Source organism: Sander vitreus, chromosome 10 (assembly GCF_031162955.1).
Source record: "Sander vitreus isolate 19-12246 chromosome 10, sanVit1, whole genome shotgun sequence".
NCBI lineage: Eukaryota > Metazoa > Chordata > Actinopteri > Perciformes > Percidae > Sander > Sander vitreus.
In genome coordinates this window covers 1,234,025-1,258,697 of record NC_135864.1, presented here as the reverse complement: position 1 = coordinate 1,258,697, position 24,673 = coordinate 1,234,025, and the positions used below count along the sequence as shown (strand labels likewise).

General features: G+C 44.8%; 1 protein-coding gene across 1 annotated transcript in view; it reads left to right on the top strand.

Annotated features, from left to right (window-relative positions):
• The first annotated feature begins 14,055 nt into the window (after positions 1 to 14,055).
• The window catches only part of dgkq (diacylglycerol kinase theta), a 46,914-nt gene continuing 36,296 nt past the window's right edge, over positions 14,056 to 24,673 (top strand). The window contains exons 1-2 of the mRNA XM_078259987.1: positions 14,056 to 15,355; positions 21,391 to 21,470. Coding sequence (XP_078116113.1) covers positions 15,130 to 15,355; positions 21,391 to 21,470 — 306 coding nt within the window. The 5' untranslated portion in view covers positions 14,056 to 15,129. The remainder of the gene's footprint in view (positions 15,356 to 21,390; positions 21,471 to 24,673) is intronic.

Sequence of the window (24,673 nt, the reverse complement as noted above, 5' to 3'; positions counted from 1 at the left end):
GCAGAGTTGAGGAATTTATTGAACCAAAAATGTACAACAGAAGGTGTCCAGAGGTAGGCAGGCACATACGAAAACAATCCAGAAGACATGAAGGCAAGAAAGCAAGACAAGGCAAGGAAACAAGACAAGATAAGACAGCAAGACACAACGCAAGACAATAGAATGAACCAACACGAGACAAAGACACAGAGACTAAAAACACCAGGTAACGAGGGCGAAACAAGGGACAGGTGAAACACATCAGGGCAGGGCAGACAATCAGACATGAAGTAAAATAAGACATGACATGGGAGAAAACAGAGACTACAAAATAAAACAAGAAACTGAAGCATAAACATACACAAGAATGAAAACAAGGTAACAGAGAGACACAGAGAGACAAACAACTATAACAGACACCCACAATCATGACCAGGGCCGTGCAGAGACCTTTTGAGGGGAGGGGCTCAAATAAAACAAAAAGGGCTCATGGAAGAAGATTTGTTAATAACATAGGTCATCTTTATATAAAGAACTGTATATTTTACATTTTACATTTTTACATAATACGAAATCCACAATACTGTACACCTCAAAATGAAATATGGAGCCAAGCAACATGTAATCTTACATACAGTATCCAAACTACAGTATATATAGAAAGTTATAATAATAAGTATGGATGAACATGTCAGAAGTGCAATGAATTAACAAAAGGCAGTGTTAAAAAGAAAGGTCTTCAGCCTTGATTTAAAAGAGCTGGGATTAGGTGCCGACCTACAGTTTACGGGAAGTTTGTTCCAGATACATGGAGCATAGAAACTGAACACAGCCTCCCCCTTAAGATAACAAGATATCAAACCAGATGAACAGTTTAATTGTAGCCTATAACTGCAACCTGAGCTGACTATCAGATTACTGTAGCAGTGGGCTAGTAGGCTTGGAATCAGGAAGGGATTTGCAAAGGTATGCAGCATGTTTCAGATGATTATCTCAAAATATAAGGATGTCCTTTATTAAGAAGTCAAAAGGTATAGCCCACCAACCTACACCGCAGACTACAAATAACCTGAGCTAATTTCCCAAAGAAGTGACATTTAAGATTATAAGTGGGCTGCTGGTTGAGAGGCAGAAAGCAGATGTAAAAGTGTGTGTGTGTGTGTGTGTGTGTGTGTGTGTTAACCCACAGAGAACTGCTGCTGTGTTTCAAAGAATGAAACGGTGACGCTATAAGACTATTACACGATGTCTCTAGTGTGCGCCCTAATAAAACGAGTAATTGTGGCCGCAGCAGCTCGCGCAGTTACCGCGAAATGTCACTACTTCAAAGATATAGCTTGCCTGCTGGCTGTTTTCATACTGGAGGAGACTCGTTAACTAGCAGCAGCGGCTAGAGGCTACTATAACAAACCCAGTGTGCATGCATGCATGCATTCTCATTCACGTTCAACTTCGAACTTCCTCTCGCTCTTGCTGGCCGCCGACGGACTCACTTGTGTCCAAGTGGCGCACCTGGCAGGAAGCGGACATGCGTCACGCGATAACCCTGGTCATCATGTGATATGAAGGTTTATTTGAATAGGGACAGATACAAAAAACATAGATTATTACATGAAGAACAATCCGATGCCTGTATCACAGTGTTTATAGCCATGTCTAATTCACACCACCTGTCCCTAGCAGGGCTGTTAACAGTTAGAATAATATGGAGTCACATTTGTACAGTGAGTACAATAAAAAGTCCAAAAAACCAGTCAGTAGCAATGAAAATAAGTGTAGTAAATAAACACATTCACTCGAGCTCACACAGATGCACACCTCGCATACACACAGCTATATATTTCATATGTCATGATCACACGGCTGCTGCTGTATGGACCATGCTTTTGATAGTTTTTTAAAGGTGGACATTGTAGTGAGAGTCTTTATATTTGTAGGAAGACAGCTCCACAGATTGGCTCCTTTCACAGAAAAAACATTTTGGGCAAAAGATGTTTTACAAAATCCATCCATCTATCTTCGTCCGCTTATCCGGGGTCGGGTCGCGGGGGCAGCAGCTCCAGCAGGGGACCCCAAACTTCCCTTTCCCGAGCCACATTAACCAGCTCCGACTGGGGGATCCCGAGGCGTTCCCAGGCCAGGTTGGAGATATAATCCCTCCACCTAGTCCTGGGTCTTCTCCGAGGCCTCCTCCCAGCTGGACGTCCCTCCATCTAGTCCTGGGTCTTCCCCAGGGCCTCCTCCCAGCTGGACGTCCCTCCACCTAGTCCTGGGTCTTCCCCGGGGCCTCCTCCCAGCTGGACGTCCCTCCACCTAGTCCTGGGTCTTCCCCGGGGCCTCCTCCCAGCTGGACGTCCCTCCACCTAGTCCTGGGTCTTCCCCTAGGCCTCCTCCCAGCTGGACATCCCTCCACCTAGTCCTGGGTCTTCCCCGAGGCCTCCTCCCAGCTGGACGTCCCTCCACCTAGTCCTGGGTCTTCCCCGGGGCCTCCTCCCAGCTGGACGTCCCTCCACCTAGTCCTGGGTCTTCCCACGAGGCCTCCTCCCAGCTGGACGTCCCTCCACCTAGTCCTGGGTCTTCCCCGAGGCCTCCTCCCAGCTGGACGTCCCTCCACCTAGTCCTGGGTCTTCCCCGAGGGCCTCCTCCCAGCTGGACGTCCCTCCACCTAGTCCTGGGTCTTCCCCGAGGCCTCCTCCCAGCTGGGACGTCCCTCCACCTAGTCCTGGGTCTTCCCCGAGGCCTCCTCCCAGCTGGACGTCCCTCCACCTAGTCCTGGGTCTTCCCGAGGCCTCCTCCCAGCTGGACGTGCCTCCACCTAGTCCTGGGTCTTCCCCGGGGCCTCCTCCCAGCTGGACGTCCCTCCACCTAGTCCTGGGTCTTCCCCGAGGCCTCCTCCCAGCTGGACGTCCCTCCACCTAGTCCTGGGTCTTCCCCGAGGCCTCCTCCCAGCTGGGACGTCCCTCCACCTAGTCCTGGGGTCTTCCCCGAGGCCTCCTCCCAGCTGGACGTCCCTCCACCTAGTCCTGGGTCTTCCCCGAGGCCTCCTCCCAGCTGGACGTCCCTCCACCTAGTCCTGGGTCTTCCACGGGGCCTCCTCCCAGCTGGACGTGCCTCCACCTAGTCCTGGGTCTTCCCCGAGGCCTCCTCCCAGCTGGACGTCCCTCCACCTAGTCCTGGGTCTTCCCCGGGGCCTCCTCCCAGCTGGACGTGCCTCCACCTAGTCCTGGGTCTTCCACGAGGCCTCCTCCCAGCTGGACGTCCCTCCACCTAGTCCTGGGTCTTCCCCTAGGCCTCCTCCCAGCTGGACGTCCCTCCACCTAGTCCTGGGTCTTCCCCTAGGCCTCCTCCCAGCTTGACATCCCTCCATCTAGTCCTGGGTCTTCCCCGAGGCCTCCTCCCAGCTGGACGTGCCTCCACCTAGTCCTAAAATCTGAGTTGCTATACCCTGGTTACAGGCCTAAAAAACTCCTTTAGTAACTGAGTATTCGTGCGTGCGTACGTACACCGGCTTTGACCTAAACAGACCCACACCTGGCCCACACCCCGGTTACTGCCGTGCATGTCAACGTACTGATCGATGTCTTCTTGTGAATTTACCTTGGATGTGTAAAGGCCATTAAATAAGTATCTTCTGTTATTGTGAAAAGGTCTTATCCTGTCACGTTCACACCCATAAATCAGAGGGACTCTATCTCTGGACGAAGCAGGGGAGATGAGACAGTCAGATCAGAGAGCCAGGTGCGTTGTCAATGAGCTCTCTAAATACAGTTCAGGGGGTAGATTGGGGTAGATGGGGCGGAAAACTCATCTCCTACTGACCAGTGACTCCCTTAATTTATTTTTAAACAATAATATTGCCTTTTAAATAACCTAACCAGGTTTTTTAAGTGATGGAGCTGATTCCCTGAAATTAGCAGCAACGCTAAAGTGTGATGGAGCCACATGAGTCGAAACTCAAAAGGTTTCTTACAAGACTTTCTACATTGTCTTTTATTGCATTTTCTAATGATTTCATCTGTCATTTTATTTGCCATCACTTGTGGGCCAAAGATGTCCCTCACGTAAAGACAAGACCAGAACATGAAGGAAGGACAATCTGTGTTGGGAGTGTATGAATGTCACATGTTCCTACCTCCATCTTTTGTGGGATTGCTCCCCTGGTCTTTCCTTTTTGGACACAAATCATTAAAACTATTGCCGATAGGTTAGCCACACCATTGCCAGAGTCTCCCCAGCTGTGTCTTCTTGGAGATAGGTCTCTTTTGCCACCAGAGATTCCTAAAGCGGAGTCCGCTCTGACACTAGATGGGTTCATCACTGCAGTACGAATCATTCTTAGACACCGGAAAAGCCAAGTAAGGCCTAGTTTACAGACAATGACAGACACAGCCTCAGTTGAAGATCTTATTGCAAGACTGAATGATCGTAGTGCCCCATAATTAATATTATTATCAAGCCTAATTCAATCTCTGCCAACACCACCCCCATCTTATTTTTTATTATTTATGTGTATGTGTTTTAATTGTGAGTTTTTGTTGTTGTTTTTCTATCTCTCTTGCCCAGATTGCTGTGTAGTGTGTGTTTAGTGCTGTTACATGTTGTTAAATGTGGTGTGTTTCTCACATGGAAAAGAAAGAAAGACCAGAACATGTGTACATGGCTGGTCAGTTGTTGTTTTGCTAAATGAAAATGTCCAGATGCCACTGTAGAGTATATTTATTACTCATTTCCTACTCATTAGCTGCATCTCATGTCGCTTAAATTGCCTCCTCGAGTCCTCCATTTGCCTCCCTTCCTCGCTTCTTAGTCCCTCCCACACGAGGAAATCATGTGAGGAGAGAAGAAACCAGGAAATGGGTTTTAGAGTGATATGAGATCATAGACTGTATATATAATGGACCACCAGGTCCCGTGTCTCTGGACGGAGACCAGTGAAGGACATTAGAAGCTCTTTCCCGGTGATGGCTGAGCGTTACTGAGCAGCCTCCAACTGAGCTTGAAGACGTAGATGTGACGTGAGCAACCTGTCTGAAAGTTGGAAGTCTTCTGGTAGCTGTGCCAAGAGAAATCTCAATCATTCCCAATCTAGCAGAGACGGAGAGCGTAGGTATATGTAAGGAGATAACATAGACACAGGCTCATTATTGATCACTAAAATGATAGTTGACATTAGTCATTACACTTAAACAGCTGATGGAAGTCCAAACTGCCTGAGAGCTTCTCCTGTACTATACGGTAACTCCTCTACTATGAGACAGGAAGTCTCGTGGTTATGACCCAATCGTTAGCCTATTGTTATAAAAACGTCTGCTACGGAGCCATAACGTGAGCTACAAGGTAATGGAGCCTTTTATACATTGTTGTGTTTCTTTAGAAATAAACAACGGACAAATAGAGTCTTTAAGATGTAAAGGTATTCTCTGTCAAAGTGACGTCAGAATGAATGGGAGTCAATGGGATGCTAACGGGATGCTAACGGGATGCTAACGGGAGGTGATGGCTTGGTAGCATCAGAATGGCGCCATAGGAGCTACCTGTTGTGAGGTGAAGCTGACCCTCTTGTATGAGACGTCCTTTCCTCTGAAGAGTCACATGAATTTGTCAGCTGTTTGGGTGGAGTTAGCAACTCCTTCAGCTGCACGGCTTCTGAGAAGGCTGCTCTCCTGTTTCCTCGCTTAAAGCTCCTCGATAATCCCTCCTCGATAATCCCTCCTCGATGCTCCCTCCTCGATGCTCCCTCCTCAATAATCCCTCCTCAATGCTCCCTCCTCGATGATTCCTCCTCGATGCTCCCTCCTCGATGACTCCTCCTCGATGACTCCGCCTCAATAATCCCTCCTCGATGCTCCCTCCTCGATGCTCCCTCCTCGATGACTCCTCCTCGATGCTCCCTCCTCGATGCTCCCTCCTCGATGCTCCCTCCTCGATGCTCCCTCCTCGATGACTCCTCCTCAATGCTCCCTCCTCGATGCTCCCTCCTCGATGCTCCCTCCTCGATGCTCCCTCCTCAATAATCCCTCCTCGATGCTCCCTCCTCGATGCTCCCTCCTCGATGCTCCCTCCTCAATAATCCCTCCTCCATGCTCCCTCCTCGATGCTCCCTCCTCGATGCTCCCTCCTCCATGCTCCCTCCTCGATGCTCCCTCCTCCATGCTCCCTCCTCGATGCTCCCTCCTCGATGCTCCCTCCTCGATGCTCCCTCCTCCATGCTCCCTCCTCGATGCTCCCTCCTCGATGCTCCCTCCTCAATAATCCCTCCTCCATGCTCCCTCCTCGATGATCCCTCCTCGATGCTCCCTCCTCCATGCTCCCTCCTCCATGCTCCCTCCTCCATGCTCCCTCCTCCATGCTCCCTCCTTGATCCTCAGGGCAGAAATAAGAGCTTTGAGACGGCAACAACGAGGACAGAGGAGTCGAGGAGCTATCAGATAAGGGCCATGGGATGTACTCATTGACTCACTGGGGTCCCTAACCTGCAACCTGCTCTTTAGCCCTTGTGTTGTCTTCCCCTCCTTTAAATTAAAACTTATTTTTTTTTCGTTTTCGACACGTTTTTGTCACTTTTCCTGATGTTTTGCCCATTTTTTTCCTCCAATTTTTGAAGCTTTTTCTGACATTTTTGTCACTTTTTTCAATGTTCTTTTGTCTTTTTTTTTTTTTTTCTCCAAATGCTATAAAATAGAATAAAGCACCCAAATGCAATGAAGAGTGTACTTGTGAAGAGCGTTGTACCATCCACGTTACTTTCTCTGACAATTTGGTTGAAAGAAACCCAAATTTGTGATGTGGAAACTTTTTGAAAATGGGTCAAATATAACCCGAAGACAACAGTTAAAAATAAACTCTGCAACGTGCAAAGAGATCATCTGGAGGTGATTCCCTGAAATCAGCAGCAACACTAGAGTGTGATGGAGCAACGTGAGTCGAAAGGTTTCACTGTCTCACGCTGACATCTAGTGGTCATGTACAGCCCTGTCTGCACAACAAAAACAATATTTTTATTATTATTACAGTTATAATGAAATGAAATGGTACATAATTCCTTTAGCGCCACCCTGAGCACCTATCTTGACGTGAATGTGACCAAAAGCTGCAACAGTAGCTTTGTACATTGAGCTAACATCAATGTCTTCATTCATTAATATGTCCTCATTGGTGTAAAATGACCTCTGCCAGTGACCTGGCTTCTCCTCGTAAGCGAAGGATTTCGTATCTGTGTTTACATCGGACGGGCAAGTCCACGGAGGCTTCCACGTCGTTCTGCCATTTTGAAAAACTAATGGCACTGGCCCACCTGTCTAGCTAATCCACAACGCGTTCTCGTTCAGAGCCAGCGTCACGTGACTGAAACCAGCTGAAACGGAGAAGGAGATCAGTGGGAGGAGCTTGTCACTGTACTTTAGTTCATAATGGAGGCTCATACTTATTTTATTTTATTTTATTTTACCTTTATTTAACCAGGAAGAGACTCATTGAGATTAAACATCTCTTTTTCAAGAGTGTCCTGGCCAAGACAGGCAGCAGTACAACCACACATACAGTACATACACACACATACAGTACATACACACACATACAGTACATACACACACATACAGTACATACACACACATACAGTACATACAACCACACATACAGTACATACACACACATACAGTACATACACACACATACAGTACATACAAACACACATACAGTACATACACACACATACAGTACATACAACCACACACAGTACATACACATACAGTACATACAACCACACATACAGTACATACACACACATACAGTACATACAAACACACATACAGTACATACACACATATACAGTACATACAACACACATACAGTACATACAAACACACATACAGTACATACAACCACACATACAGTACATACACACATATACAGTACATACAACCACACATACAGTACATACACACACATACAGTACATACACACACATACAGTACATACAACCACACATACAGTACATACACACACATACAGTACATACACACACATACAGTACATACACACACACATACAGTACATACAACCACACATACAGTACATACAAACACACATACAGTACATACACACACATACAGTACATACACACACATACAGTACATACACACACACATACAGTACATACACACACATACAGTACATACACACACACATACAGTACATACAACCACACATACAGTACATACACACACACATACAGTACATACACACACATACAGTACAAACAACCACACATACAGTACATACACACACATACAGTACATACAAACACACATACAGTACATACACACACACATACAGTACATACACACATACAGTACATACACACATACAGTACATACAAACACACATACAGTACATACACACACACATACAGTACATACACACACATACAGTACATACAACCACACATACAGTACATACACACACATACAGTACAAACACCACACATACAGTACATACAAACACACACATACAGTACATACAAACACACATACAGTACATACAACACACATACAGTACATACAAACACACATACAGTACATACAACCACACATACAGTACATACACACACATACAGTACATACAAACACACATACAGTACATACAACCACACATACAGTACATACACACACATACAGTACATACACACACATACAGTACAAACAACCACACATACAGTACATACACACACACATACAGTACATACACCCACACATACAGTACATACACACACACATACAGTACATACACACACACATACAGTACAAACAACCACACATACAGTACATACACACACATACAGTACATACAACCACACATACAGTACATACAAACACACATAGTACAGTACACATATACATACACACACATACAGTACATACAAACACACATACAGTACATACAACCACACATACAGTACAACCACACATACAGTACAACCACACATACAGTACATACAACCACACATACAGTACATACACCACATATACAGTACATACACCCACACATACAGTACATACAACCACACATACAGTACATACAACCACACATACAGTACATACACACATACAGTACATACAAACACACATACAGTACATACACACACATACAGTACATACAACACACATACAGTACATACACACATACAGTACATACAACCACACATACAGTACATACACACACATACAGTACATACAACACACATACAGTACATACACACACACATACAGTACAAACAACCACACATACAGTACATACACACACACATACAGTACATACACACACATACAGTACATACACACACATACAGTACATACAAACACACATACAGTACAAACAACCACACATACAGTACATACACACACATACAGTACAAACAACCACACATACAGTACATACAGTACATACAACCACACATACAGTACATACAAACACACATACAGTACATACAACCACACATACAGTACATACACACACATACAGTACATACAAACACACATACAGTACATACAACACACATACAGTACATACAACACACATACAGTACATACAAACATACATACAGCACATACAGTACATACACACACATACAGTACATACAAACACACATACAGTACATACAACCACACATACAGTACATACAACCACACATACAGTACATACACACACACATACAGTACATACAAACACACATAGAGTACATACAACCACACATACAGTACATACACACACATACAGTACATACACACATACAGTACATACACACATACATACAGTACATACACACACACATACAGTACATACAACCACACATACAGTACATACACACACATACAGTACATACAACACACATACAGTACATACAACCACACATACAGTACATACACACACATACAGCATACATACATACACACACACATACAGTACATACACACACACATACAGTACATACACACACATACAGTACATACACACACACATACAGTACATACAACCACACATACAGTACATACAAACACACATACAGTACATACACACACACACATACAGTACATACACACACATACAGTACATACAACCACACATACAGTACATACACACACATACAGTACATACAACCACACATACAGTACATACAACCACACATACAGTACATACACACACACATACAGTACATACAACCACACATACAGTACATACAACCACACATACAGTACATACACACACATACAGTACATACAAACACACATACAGTACATACAAACACACATAGAGTACATACAAACACACATACAGTACATACAACACACATACAGTACATACAAACACACATAGAGTACATACAAACACACATACAGTACATACAAACACACATACAGTACATACAACCACACATACAGTACATACAAACACACATACAGTACATACAAACACACATACAGTACATACAAACACACATACGGTACATACAACCACACATACAGTACATACAAACACACATACAGTACATACAAACACACATACAGTACATACAAACACACATACAGTACATACAACACACATACAGTACATACAACACACATACAGTACATACAACACACATACAGTACATACAAACACATACAGTACATACAACACACATACAGTACATACACACACATACAGTACATACAACCACACATACAGTACATACAAACACACATACAGTACATACAAACACACATACAGTACATACAACCACACATACAGTACATACAAACACACATACAGTACATACACACACACATACAGTACATACACACACATACAGTACATACAACCACACATACAGTACATACAACCACACATACAGTACATACAACCACACATACAGTACATACACACACATATGCAGTACATACAACATACAGTACATACAAACACATACAGTACATACAAACACACATACAGTACATACAAACACACATACAGTACATACAAACACACATACAGTACATAAACACACATACAGTACATACAAACACACATACAGTACATACACACACATACAGTACATACAACACACATACAGTACATACAAACACACATACAGTACATACAAACACACATACAGTACATACAACACACATACAGTACATACACACACACACATACAGTACATACACACACATACAGTACATACACCACACATACAGTACATACAACCACACATACAGTACATACACACACACATACAGTACATACACACACATACAGTACATACAACCACACATACAGTACATACAAACACACATACAGTACATACACACACACATACAGTACATACAAACACATACAGTACATACACACACACACATACAGTACATACACACACATACAGTACATACAACCACACATACAGTACATACAAACACACATACAGTACATACAACCACACATAAAGATATAGGTCAGAAGGTAGGATGGAAGGAGACCTAAAGGAGCCTTGTATATGAAGGTATGCCAGTGTTGAAGTCTCCGTGTTGATAAAGGAGGCCATCCAACACGTTCATACAGTTCATAATGGTGAGGGAGGGCTTTCATACCAGTGATGAACCTCAGAGCTCCACGGGAAACAGTGTCCAGTACATGTACACTTTGAGATGAAGTATGCATGTATAAAACATCACCAAAGTCAAGTACAGACATTAAAGTGGCAGCGACCAGCCTCTTTCTAGATTCAAACGAAAGGCAGGATTTGATTCTGATATTAACTCCTAGTTTAACTTTTAATCTTTTTGCTAGCTGCTGAATATGAAGGGTAAAAGAAAGAGATTCATCAGTTCATCAGTACTTATGCCGAGCCACAGGAGAAGGAATCCTCGTCGCCAAAAACACGAAAAAGGGAATTAAAAAGGCAACGTGAAGAGGGTAAACATCAGCCTTTCCCCGGTGGAAAGAGCTAATGAAGGAGAAAGACTTTCTAAGGGACACTGAAGTTGCTGGCTTTCTTCTCGACAGGTCAGTCAATGTTACGGTCTAATACGGGTAATAACTTATACATGCTCACACTAATGATTAAATGCAGTTTGTTTGAAATAAAGAACCTCGTCACCCGAAAGGAAACTTGATGAATAGCTCCTTGGTACATAACGGCTACCGTAGCTGCAACACGCATTTGAAAAAGCGAGGCGCTAGAGAGTACTATTTGTTTGAATACAAAATACTATTTCACCATTAGATGGGAGACATTCCTACACAGTGGACCTTTAACATCAGAGCCTAAAAGTGACAGTGTGAAAGTCTGCTGAAGACTTTTTACACTGAATTTCTGCCCTTGTGTTCAGCAATATATATTTGATCCTGCATTCACTTTTTACATGATCACTCCCAGATTACGTTTACAATAGTCTCTGGAAGGAACATGTTCTGGTGGAAAGACTCTCGATAGAACTGGACAAAGACCTTAATGACCAAAAAGCAGGTTTCCGACAGGACAGATCATGCACTTAAAAAAACTCTCTCGGAAATCAACAACAGACTCTGAGCTAGCGAGCTACACGCTGAAAATGTCAAGTTGTGAAGAACATTTGGACGGTGCAACAAGACAGGTCTGCTCGGTTCTTTCAGGGAATGATTGGAAAGATAATATGTTGAGGTCATTTCCTCTCTAACTGGGACGTTTTGGGACTGATTGGTGGGATTGTTGTGGATGAAGTACACACAGAGATACACTGGTAAGAGCCAATGAGGTTTAACCATGTATCAGCTCATTTAAATATCTCACGGTACTGTATTGTGTCAACAGTTAACTTCATGTCATATTGGATGAGGTGTTTTCTTTAGCGGGGTGCAAATGTTCCACCAGAACAACTTCCTTCCTGAGATTATTTAGCAGATCCACCGTTGCACATGTGTGTGTGTGTGTGTGTGTGTGTGTGTGTGTGTGTGTGTGCGGGGTGCAAATGTTCCACCAAAACAAGTTCCTTCCTGAGCCTATTTAGCAGAGCCACCATTGCGTGCGTGTGTGTGTGCGTGTGTGCTTGTGTGCGTGTGTGTGCGTGTGTGCTTGTGTGTGCGTGTGTGCTGTGTGTGTGTGTGTGTGTGTGTGTGTGTGTGTGTGTGTGTGTGTGTGTGTGTGCATGGGGTGCAAATGTTCCACCAAAACAAGTTCCTTCCTGAGACTATTGAGCAGAGCCACCATTGCGTGCGTGTGCATGTGTGTGTGTGTGTGTGTGTGTGTGTGTGTGTGTGTGTGTGTGTGTGTGTGTGTGTGTGTGTGTGTGTGCGTGTGTGTGTGTGCGTGCATGCTTGTGTGTGTGTGTGTGTGTGTGTGTGTGTGTGTGCATGGGGTGCAAATGTTCCACCAAAACAAGCTCCTTCCTGAGACTATTGAGCAGAGCCACCGTTGCTGCGTCTGGAGCTTAGCCCCGCCCACGACGATTGTGATTGGTTTAAAGAAATGCAAACAACCCAGATTGTTTTTTTTTAAATCATATCCCAGAATGCATCAGTGGTGTAGCCAGACCTTCCTCCACATCGCTGCGGAGATAGAACTGGCAATGCCAGACTCACAAAACACACTGCTTTACATAGCTACTTTATTCATTTATATTATTTATTTCTGTCTGCATTCACCCTCTGGGGATCAATACAGGTTTGTCTTATCTTTCCTTATTTTAACATGCTGCTGTATTTAGATTTATTTTGTGTCTATTCAGCCTGCAACTGCTTCTTCATCTTCTGCACCACAATCAGGACACGATGATGACGTGCAAGAAGGCCCAAAACATCAAATATCCAGAGGGGAAGTGTCTAAATGCACATATTTTATTATACAAATCTAGCTTTTCTGTCATCACGGTGAATATTTGACTGAATGAATTCTCAGCACACATGCAGGGTCCAAATATAGAAATATATGAAGAGATATAAACAACATAATGAGACAAACGGAGGAAGGAGGCGCGTAAAGAAAAAGAGGAAGGAAATAAACACAATGAGGAAGGAAAGGTGGCAGAATAATAGCCTATGTTGTTTGGGAGTCATTCATTTAATGAGATCCAGCAGAACCTCAATGATGGGGAGGAAATGGAGGGAGGAATGAAGGAAGGGAATAAGGAAAGGAGATAAGAGATGAAGGGGAGGGGAGGAGGAGGAGTAAATCAGTGTTGGAGACTCTGACGCGGAAGAAGAATCAGCCCCGGAGAAGGAAGAAGAAAAACCCCAAAACGAGAGCAACCCCCCTCCGGCTCCCTTCACACTTGTTGAATAACATTTGTCTCCAAACCCGGCGGCGAGTTTCGGACATTTCCCCACCCGGTTTGTCGTGTCTTACTCTGAACGTGCATGTTTCCGGCTGCATGGCTGAACGTTTTGACTGAAAATAACATCCATTTCAAAGACTTCATACAGCCGCAAACACTCAGCATCCAGCTTTACCGGATCGATATTTCATATTTTATTTATCCGGCTTCCCAAGAAGAGGGGGGCAGGGGGTGGGCTTCGGGAACTACACCGAGCACGGCGCTCTCCTCGGTGCAGCGCCGCTGGGTGGCACCGCTGTCTCCGGGCGGAGGGACTCGGCTCTCGGTGTGTTGGACGGATCTCTGAGAAAAAGACGACGAAAAGGCTTACAAACCAACCTTTACTGCCACTGTGGAACACCCACGCTGTGTTTCAGGAAGGTGGATACACGATTAATATTTCAGGAGTTTGATGTTTGATGTTGCCAGCCTATGAGGCGGGAAGCTCTGGGTAAACACGCCGACACCAGCGCCCTAACCGCCGGGCAGCACCGCCGGGTGACACCGCTGAATCCAGCCGGTGAAATCATGATTCTGATTCTCCAGCAGGGGTTTGAAAACTAATCTTGTTTGCAGGTCGTGACCTGGTTGCATACTCTATAGTCTAGGACCTGGATAAACAGCTTCTGAAGCCTGGGGGAAGCTTCAGGACACATAACGAGCACGGCGTCCTGCAGCCGGGGCTGCGCTGCTCTCTCCGGCCCGGTAGGATGTCTCGCCACCGGGGGTGGAATATTTATTAGCCATACAGGCTTTTCTGCATTACAAGTGAACACAGTAACACCCCGTGTTGTCGCAATCGTGTCGGTGAGTTTGTGTGTTGGAAGACATGGCGGACTCCGGCTGGGCCAGAACGGCGGACCCTGACGCCGCGGACAGCCGGACAGCGAGCCCTCTGACCGGGAAGAAAAGGGCGCAGCAGTCCCCTGGTGTCCGGCCCAAGCACCAAAGCTATGCACCGGGCCACTGCCTCAAGAAAGTCACCCTGACCAAGCCCACCTTCTGCCACAGCTGCAGCGACTTCATCTGGGGTCTCATCGGCTTCCTGTGTGAAGGTAAGAACGCACATAGCCGACAGTGTTTTATTTATAGATAGGCTATCATTCATTATTTATAGGCTAGTAAAAACTTGAACTCATGTCCCACATAAGTGCATGTCCTGGTGTATGGTCCCAGTGGGAATTGAACCACCATCCCTGCCTTGATCTCTGCACGTGGAACAAGTGACTCTGAAACAATGTGTGTTTGGGGGTCTCCTTCATTGGATTTCACCTATAAGAAAACATTATGTGTGTCTGACCTGGAGCTGAACTGTGAGACCGGACTGGGATCTGGTTCAGTTTTGTAAACTTGTTTAAAGGAAACATGTGATCGCTGTGTGATCGGTGTGTTCGTGTGTGTTGGGTGTGTGTGTGTTATCTGTGTGTGTGTGTGTGTGTGTGTGTGTGTGTGTGTGTTGGGTGTGTGTGTCTGTAGTGTATCTGTGTGTGTGTGTTCGGTGTGTGTGTGTGTGTGTGTGTGTGTGTTCGGTGTGTGTGTCTGTTGTGTATTGGGTGTGTGTGTGTCTGTAGTGTGTTGTGTGTGTGTGTGTGTGTGTCTGTAGTGTGTTGTGTGTGTGTGTGTCTGTTGTGTGTTCAGTGTGTGTGTGTGTGTGTGTGTGTGTCTGTTGTGTGTGTGTGTGTGTGTTGTGTGTGTGTGTGTGTTGTGTGTGTGTGTGTGTCTGTGTGTGTGTGTATGTGTGTGTGTGTGTGTGTGTGTCTGTTGTGTGTGGGTGTGTGTCTGTGTGTGTGTTGGGTGTGTGTGTCTGTTGTGTGTTAGGTGTGTGTGTGTGTGTCTGTTGTGTGTGTGTGTCTGTTGTGTATTGGGTGTGTGTGTCTGTTGTGTTGGGTGTGTGTGTGTCTGTTGTGTGTTGGGTGTGTGTGTCTGTTGTGTGTTGGGTGTGTGTGTCTGTCTGTTGTGTGTTGGGTGTGTGTGTGTCTGTTGTGTGTTGGGTGTGTGTGTCTGTTGTGTGTTGGGTGTGTGTGTGTTGTGTGTTGGGTGTGTGTGTCTGTTGTGTGTTGGGTGTGTCACTGAAAGATGCATCAACTGCAGCAAACATGAGCAACCAGGCAGCATCCTTCATTCATTCATCTTCACTTCCTTTCTTTTCCTTTCCTTCATTTTATGGTCTTTCCCTTTTCCTTTCCTTCCTTTATTTCTTCCTCTTTAATTGCCTTTTACATTTCATTTTCTGTCATCCTCTTTCCTTTCATTTCTCTTTTCCTTCCTTTCCTTTCCTTTCATCTCATTTTCTTTCTTTACTTCCTTTCTGTTCAATCCTTTCCACCCATTTCTCCTTTTTCCTTTTCTTCTCACAAAGCCACGACTTCATCATGAATTCAACAGGCGAACTGAAGAGAAGACAACCTCATTCAACACACACACACACACACACACAGAGACACACACACACACACACACACACACACACAGACACACACACACCACAGACACACACACACACACACCACAGACACACCACAGACACACTGTGTGTGTCTGTGGTGTGTCTGTGGTGTGTGTGTGTGTGTGTGTGTAATGAGCGTAACGTTAGACTTTGTTAGCGGTGTGACACACACACACACAGACACACAGAGACACACACACACACACACACACACACACACACACACACGCATGCACACACACTCTCCACTCTGCCCAGTAACACACTGGTTGTCCATGATCAGAGCTGCAGTTAAGTCGTGATTTACTTCCTCTGGGTTGGCATAGCAACAGGAGGCATGTTTGTGTGGCAGAGAGCGGAAACACCATCATCATCATCATCATCATCATCATCATCACCATCATCATCACCATCACCATCAACAGCAGCTGTGCATTAAAAGCTGCTCGGCTCGGTTACGTAACGTTTTCTTCTTTAAGCTGTCGAGCTGGATTAACACAAACGTGTGATGTCATCAGAGTGCGTCATCGTCCTGTGTGTAGCCTACACATCACAGCAATAGCATGACAGAGTCAGGATAGTTTGTGTAATCTAAGCCCTGCCCACAGTATTTGAGCAAACCTCCACGTGGAGCGGCACAGAAAGTAGGTTTTTGTTATCGTCATCACGATATCAGCTGAAACATTTCTCAACATCAACACATCGCCACGCCAAAGACGCGGGAATTGTGTGAATGCAGCCTTAGAAAAAGTGAATCATGGCTTTGTTTGCTACGTAAAACTGATGCAGTATTTTGGTGAACACTTTACAGATCCGTTAATTAAAAGACAAGAAAGCTTCATTTATAAAACACACTTCAAACAAGGAGCTTTAAATGCAAAGAAAACATCAGAACGACATTAAACCTGATGCACCGAATCCAGGTTTTTGGGGGTTCGGCTGAATCCTGAACCCCCTGGTTGAGATTCTGCTGAGTCCTGAACCCCCTGGTTGAGATTCTGCTGAATCCTGAACCCCCTGGTTGAGATTCGGCCGAATCCTGAACCCCCTGGTTGAGGTTCTGCTGAGTCCTGAACCCCCTGGTTGAGGTTCGGCCGAATCCTGAACCCCCTGGTTGAGGTTCTGCTGAGTCCTCGTCCCGTCCTCAGTCCATGAACACAGTCAACACATTAATGAAGTAAACAGTGACTGTCCTTCCTTTGCCGTACCTGAAGTATCTGCATTCTGGCTGCTGTCTGTAGATTCCTTCATGCTCAGCTCGTATTCTTCCAGATGTTTCATACCAGATGTTGTAACAGCGGTGATGTTGTGTATTGTTTAGGGTCCTCGCCACCACCAGACTAATCAGCATTGCAGATTGAACATGTAGCTGGACTTGAATGGCCTTCTTTTGACTGAAAGTACTGCCAAACAACCCTTTTTCTGCTCACCAGTTCCATTTCCACTTCCTCTCAGCCTGCTGCATTGAAGCTCCACCTACGTAAACACCTTCCTGTAATCAACGGCGCCGTCATTACGGCGACCAGCGTAGCGCGGAGTGACAGCGTAGGGTTCAGCAGAAACCCAACCCCGTCAAAAAGCCCAATATTCAGCCCAATCAGAAGCTGAATCCTGGGTTCGGTGCGTCCCTGGTTTGTTGTTGTTGTTTGAACGTGTGACCTGGCGTATTTGAGCAGTAACATAAAATGGAAACACTCAAGTGAAGTAGAAGTACATCAAAAGTGTACTTGAGTGAGTAAATGTACTTAGTTATATTTCCACCAAGCTTTGGAGAAGCTGCAGTGAGAATTATATGAATTATTAGTCGACTTTTAAAGTAGTTGGATGTGTTTTTAGATGAATCGTTTGCCTGCAGAGTTGTTGACGAGCTCTGTGTGTGAAACTGTCCGAGCAAACATTGGAGGTTTACCACAGTGTGATAGTTCAGACGCACAACGCCACAAGTACCACGTCACTTCAACAACAGGCTTCAACCGGCTGCTGTTAAAAGCACTGATATGCTGATATCATAGAACATTTTAGGTTGTTGTATATCTGAGGACTGCAGAGTCCTTCTTTTGTCCAGATAAGAATGAAGAAGTTCTTTAAATAACTGCAGTGAGAATAAGATAAAATGTGTTTCCTCTTCTTGACAGATTAAACTTTGAGTGTCTCTGTCTGAGCTGCAGATCATGCAGACATTTGAACACACACACACACACACACACACACACACACACACACACACACACACACACACACACACAGACAGACACACACACAGACACACACACACACACACACACACACAGACACATCAGTACTGTCAAACTCTCACATATAGATGTTTACTGCTCTTTTCACTTAACCTCCTGTTGTTCTCGGGTCTAATCTGACCCATTTTTAAGGGGTTAGAGGTTGGGGATTAGGAGGTTGGGGGTTAGAGGTTGGGGGCTAGAGGTTGGGGTGCAGAGGTTGGGGGTTGGGGTTAGGGATTAGAGGGTTAGAGGTTGGGGTTAGAGGGTTAGAGGGTTAGAGGGTTAGAGGTTGGGGGTTAGAGGTTGAGGTTAGGGGTTGGGGGGTTAGAGGTTAGGGGTTAGAGGTTAGAGGTTAGAGGGTTAGGGGTTGGGGTTAGAGCTGGGGTTGAGGTTAGGGCTAGAGGTTGGGGGTTAGAGGGTTGGGGTTAGGGGTTGTTGGGTTAGGGTTAGGGGTTAGGGGTTAGGGGTCAGAGGGTTGGGGTTAGAGGTTGGGGTTTAGGGGTTAGGGGTTGGGGTTAGAGAGGGTTAGAGTTAGAGGTTAGGGTTAGAGGTTAGGGGTTAGGGGTTGGGGGTTAGGGGTTAGGGTTAGCCCGACAAAAACATCGTAAAAAGTGACAAGAACATCCAAAAAGTAACTGACACGTCGCAAAAACACCAAAACATTGAAAACAAAGGTTTACATTTAAAGGTTTGACCCAGAAAAAGAAAAAGTTGCATGGTCGACAGGAAGACAGCACGACGGTCAAATCCTATTAAACTGAACATCTTTGGGGGTTTTTAACTGAGAACACAAGACATTTAAAGACATCATCTTGGACTTTATACAGACCAAACCATTGATTGATTAAATAATCAGCAGATTATTCACACTTGATTGAATCAGGAAGTCACGTTGAGATCAAGATCTCATATACAAGTAAAGACCTGACTAAATGAAAATGTAGACAGCAGTATGCAGGCTAAGTTGGAAAACAAATGTATACCATTAGTACGCGATGTGTGCTGCTGTGAAAGGCGAAAATAGAACGAGCTACACGGACACGATGTCGCTTCGCTCACATCCAATGTTGTAATGAACGAGCGGAGGCCACACATTCCCCTACAGTCCGAACAAGGCATCAGTAATCAAACACAGATTAGCAACTCAACTAGTGCTTAAAACAGGAAACAAACAGAAACTTAAGGAAACAACGAAATACTGCAGAATGTAGTTTATTTTTCCCAAAGTAGTAGTAGTAGTAGTCTTAGACAGCATTTTAAACACAAATCGTCTTTTTATCCTGTTTATCTTTTAAACCTCTTTTATATGAAAAGGTCAGAGCAATGGATTACTGATCTACAGATCATTTTAACTCGGTAAAGAAATAAATGACCATCTTTTTAACCAAGTAGTGCAATGACTTACAGCATTTTAACTTAGCAGTTTTAACTTACTTAATACTTTTCTGCACATTTTTAAGTATATTACAGAAGAACCTATGTATGTATTCCCATTCAATGTATTCAAAATGTCACCTTTACACCTGCACGATCCGATACGCGCATTAATACGTAGTAGAAAACGGTAGAAAACGTGACCGTTTGCCTACGCTGTTTGTATCACGCATGCGTTGAAACACTTGGCGGCTGGCGGCCTTTTTTTGTAGGCTACATTTGATGTTATTCATTATGCAGTTCACGGCGGGTCTGTTTTATGGCCACCGTAGTACGGTGGCCCTGAAGTGCAAATCACAACAGCAAATCATAAAACGCAACGGCAAATAGGAAGACACGACAGCGGAAGACACGACAGCAAATAGGAAGACACGACAGCAAATAGGAAGACACGACAGCAAATAGGAAGACACGACAGCAAATAGGAAGACACGACAGCAAATAGGAAGACACGACAGGACAGCAAATAGGAAGACACGACAAAAAGGACAGGGATTTTTAGTTTTTTAGTTAGGGACTTGGAGGAATTGTGCAGTAATGACAGATTCACACATTTTTCTTTTGTTTACAGTAAATAAATAATTACAAATCTTAAAATCAAGTCCATAAAGTCACTTTCTTTGCATTCATTTGATTCCCAATCAAGATCCACTGGTAAAAATGGCTTTCCATTGTTAATGTGGACTTAAAAACTGTTCTGAAATGCAAAATAATAGTGTGATAATCATGTGATAAAGCATGCAATTAATCGCGATTAACTATAGAAACTCAGCGATTAATCACGATTAAAATAATTAATCGTTTGACAGCCCTATTTTATATGTTTCAAATGTAATGTGCTCAGCGTGTAACACCACTTGATCCACGGTGAAACGTTGTTTCGTCTCACTATATACAGACTATATGGTTGAAATGACAATGAAACCCACTTGACTTGACTTGTTGTCCTCTGTGTCCCCTCTGTCTCCTCCAGTGTGTAACTTCATGTGTCACGAGAAATGCCTGAAGACTCTGCGCTCAGCTTGCTCCTGCATGGCTCCGTCTTTGGTCCGGGTGAGTAAAACAAACAGCCCAACATGATGTTTATCGATCAGCTGATCACTGAGCCGGACTTACTGCTGCACCGATCAATAACCCAGCAGTGAACCGGAGCGAGGGCTTGCGGAGAGGACGGGGGTTTGGATCAGAGACGCTTCTCTTCTCTGAGGACTTGTTCAAGCTAATATTAGATAGATTCTGACTTAGATTCTCATCCAAAACTCTGCCACTAAATGTATGACTGTGCCGCGTGTCAGTTAAACGTACGTTCAGATCCAGCATCAAAAAGTGGCCAAGAGTCCCGACCAAGTGCGTTTAGATAAAGCTTGTTTAGATCTGACACTAAAGGAGGCTTTTAGCGTCAATAACAAACGCCAAAGGCACCTGACCAAGGGTCCATAGGTAGGTGGGTAGGTAGGTGGGTAGGTAGGTAGGTAGGTAGGTAGGTGGGTGGGTGGGTAGGTAGGTAGATGGGTGGGTAGGTAGGTAGGTAGGTAGGTAGATGGGTGGGTAGGTAGGTAGATGGGTAGGTAGATGGGTGGGTAGGTAGGTAGGTAGATAGGGTGGGTGGGTAGGTAGATGGGTGGGTAGGTAGGTAGATGGATGGATGGGTGGGTAGGTAGGTAGATGGATGGGTGGGTGGGTAGGTAGGTAGGTGGATGGGTAGGTAGGTAGGTAGGTAGATGGGTGGGTGGGTAGGTAGGTAGGTAGGTAGATGGGTAGGTAGGTAGGTAGGGTAGATAGGGTAGGTAGGTAGGTAGGTGGGTGGGTAGGTAGGTGGATGGGTGGGTAGGTAGGGTAGATGGGTGGGTAGGTAGGTGGGTAGGCGGTAGATGGGTGGGTAGGTAGGGCAGATGGGTAGGTAGGTAGATGGGTGGGTAGGTAGGTAGGTAGGTAGATGGGTAGGTAGGTAGATAGGTAGGTAGATGGATGGGTGGGTGGGTAGGTAGGTAGATGGATGGGTGGGTAGGTAGGTAGGTAGGTAGGTGGATGGGTGGGTAGGTAGGTAGGTAGGTAGATGGGTGGGTAGGTAGGTGGATGGGTGGGTAGGTAGATGGGTGGGTAGGTAGGTAGGTAGGTAGATGGGTGGGTAGGTAGGTAGATAGGTAGGTAGATGGGTGGGTAGGTAGGTAGGTAGGTAGATGGGTAGGTAGGTAGATAGGTGGGTAGGTAGGTAGATGGGTAGGTAAGTAGGTAGGTAGGTAGGTAGATGGGTGGGTAGGTAGGTAGGTGGATGGGTGGGTAGGTAGATGGGTGGGTGGGTGGGTAGGTAGATGGGTGGGTAGGTAGGTAGGTAGATGGGTAGGTAGGTAGGTAGGTAGGTAGGTAAATAGATAGATAGATACTGTATTGATCACCAAGGGGAAATTCAAGATCCCAGTAGCTTAAAGACATCACACAAGTTACACATACATCATAAACAGGATGATAACATAACAAATCCACTCGAATAGCATGGACAATAAAAGACAAAATACTAAATAAAATAAAATAAAAAAATCCACATGAATGTACTGAGGGGTGTACAAGCATGAGACACTTGCAGTGACAGAGCAGGGACTGACCCTGGGATTCAGTATGAGAGGGGGTGAATGGTGGTGGTGCAAATAGGTCCAATAGTGCAAGGATAAAGTCTAGAGACCAGCATTAAATATGGACAATATAAGAGAATAATGTAGACATAGTAATATAAAAAGTATAGCAGTGCAAGGATAATGTTTAAAAAAGACAGCATTACATATGGGCATTATAAGGGAATAGAGTAGACAGTAGGAGAGACACAAATCAACAGGTTTAAAGTAGGAAGTAATAGTGTTACAGCCATGTTTCAAGTATTAAGTTAGACTGCAGTCCATGCTGGGGGAAGGAGGGAGGGAGGGGTTGTGCATATGAGCTAATATAGCCAGTAAACAGTAAACAGTAGGCCAGTCAAAGTGGTGGAGAGGGAGGAGAGGCAGACAGACTATGCAGAGAAGTCATTGTAGAGTTGCACGGCCCTGGGGACAAATGTCTTCCTCAGTCTGTCAGTTGTGCATGGCAGTGTGCGTAAAAGGACAAAAACAGACTCGTAAAAGACGAGCTACAGAGAAGGCTGCCACTCTCGAGGGCGCCGGAAGGGATTTACGCTATGGGAGTGAGAATGTGATAGAATATATGTTCTGTATGTTGTTGAGTTGTGTACTTGCATTATAGTGTCCAACAACGTTCAAACCCAGAGAAATCTGGTAACTCTCTGTTGCATTTGATCGCCCCATAGGTCGTTTGTTCAAGTTCCTTCGTGATGTCCGTATACTCTCATATGTTTGGGTGAAAACCAGCTGCAGGCCCTCTGAGTTCAGGGCCCCTGCCCCCCCCCCCCCGGTGCTTCATGTTAACATGTCATGCAGTTACATAACGTGTCATTTTGTTTTAGTAATGTCATTGTCATATTCAGGGCTGGCTCGCAGCTTTTAAAGCAAACTGGATAATCCTAATCCCTCTGTGTGTGTGGAGCCACATTATGCTGAGTGTTCATACAATGTTACTCCATCCATCCTCAGAAGTATTTTCATGCATGTGTTGGCATGGGGTTGTCCAAATATGTACAAAAACCAAACAATCTTGGGTTTAATATGCCACGTTGTGTAGGAACTGAATACTCTCCCCAGCTGGTCAGGTTTCTTCGTGAGTTTTTCTTTACACAGAAGCATCACCAAGGCAGACTTCTATCACTGAGTGTGATGCTTTCTTTGCTCTCTTACTTGCCATGCCATGCCATTTCTTCCTGTACAGTCGTCCTGTAACAGCCATTAATCTGCCTAAGTTCATACAAAACCAGGCTGTTCTCATTATGCATTCCTACATATATCTCTGGAAAGTAAAGCTCTGTAATGTGTATGTATTCCACGTTTTTATTACTGTCAGCAGCACGTTGACTGCTGCTGTATAAGAGCGTGAAGATCCTCGTAGAGAGGAGGTCGGGGGGGATGTTTGGCTCCTAAAACACAGAGCTTTAAAGAGGGGGGGGGGGGGCACAGTTCATGTCCTGAAGAAGTTAAGGAGAAAACACAAGACTTTCACCAGGAAACAGGTGTTCATGTCCTGAAGAAGTTAAGGAGAAAACACAAGACTTTCACCAGGAAACAGGTGTTCATGTCCTGAAGAAGTTAAGGGGAAAACACAAGACTTTCACCAGGAAACAGGTGTGCATGTCCTGAAGAAGTTAAGGAGAAAACACA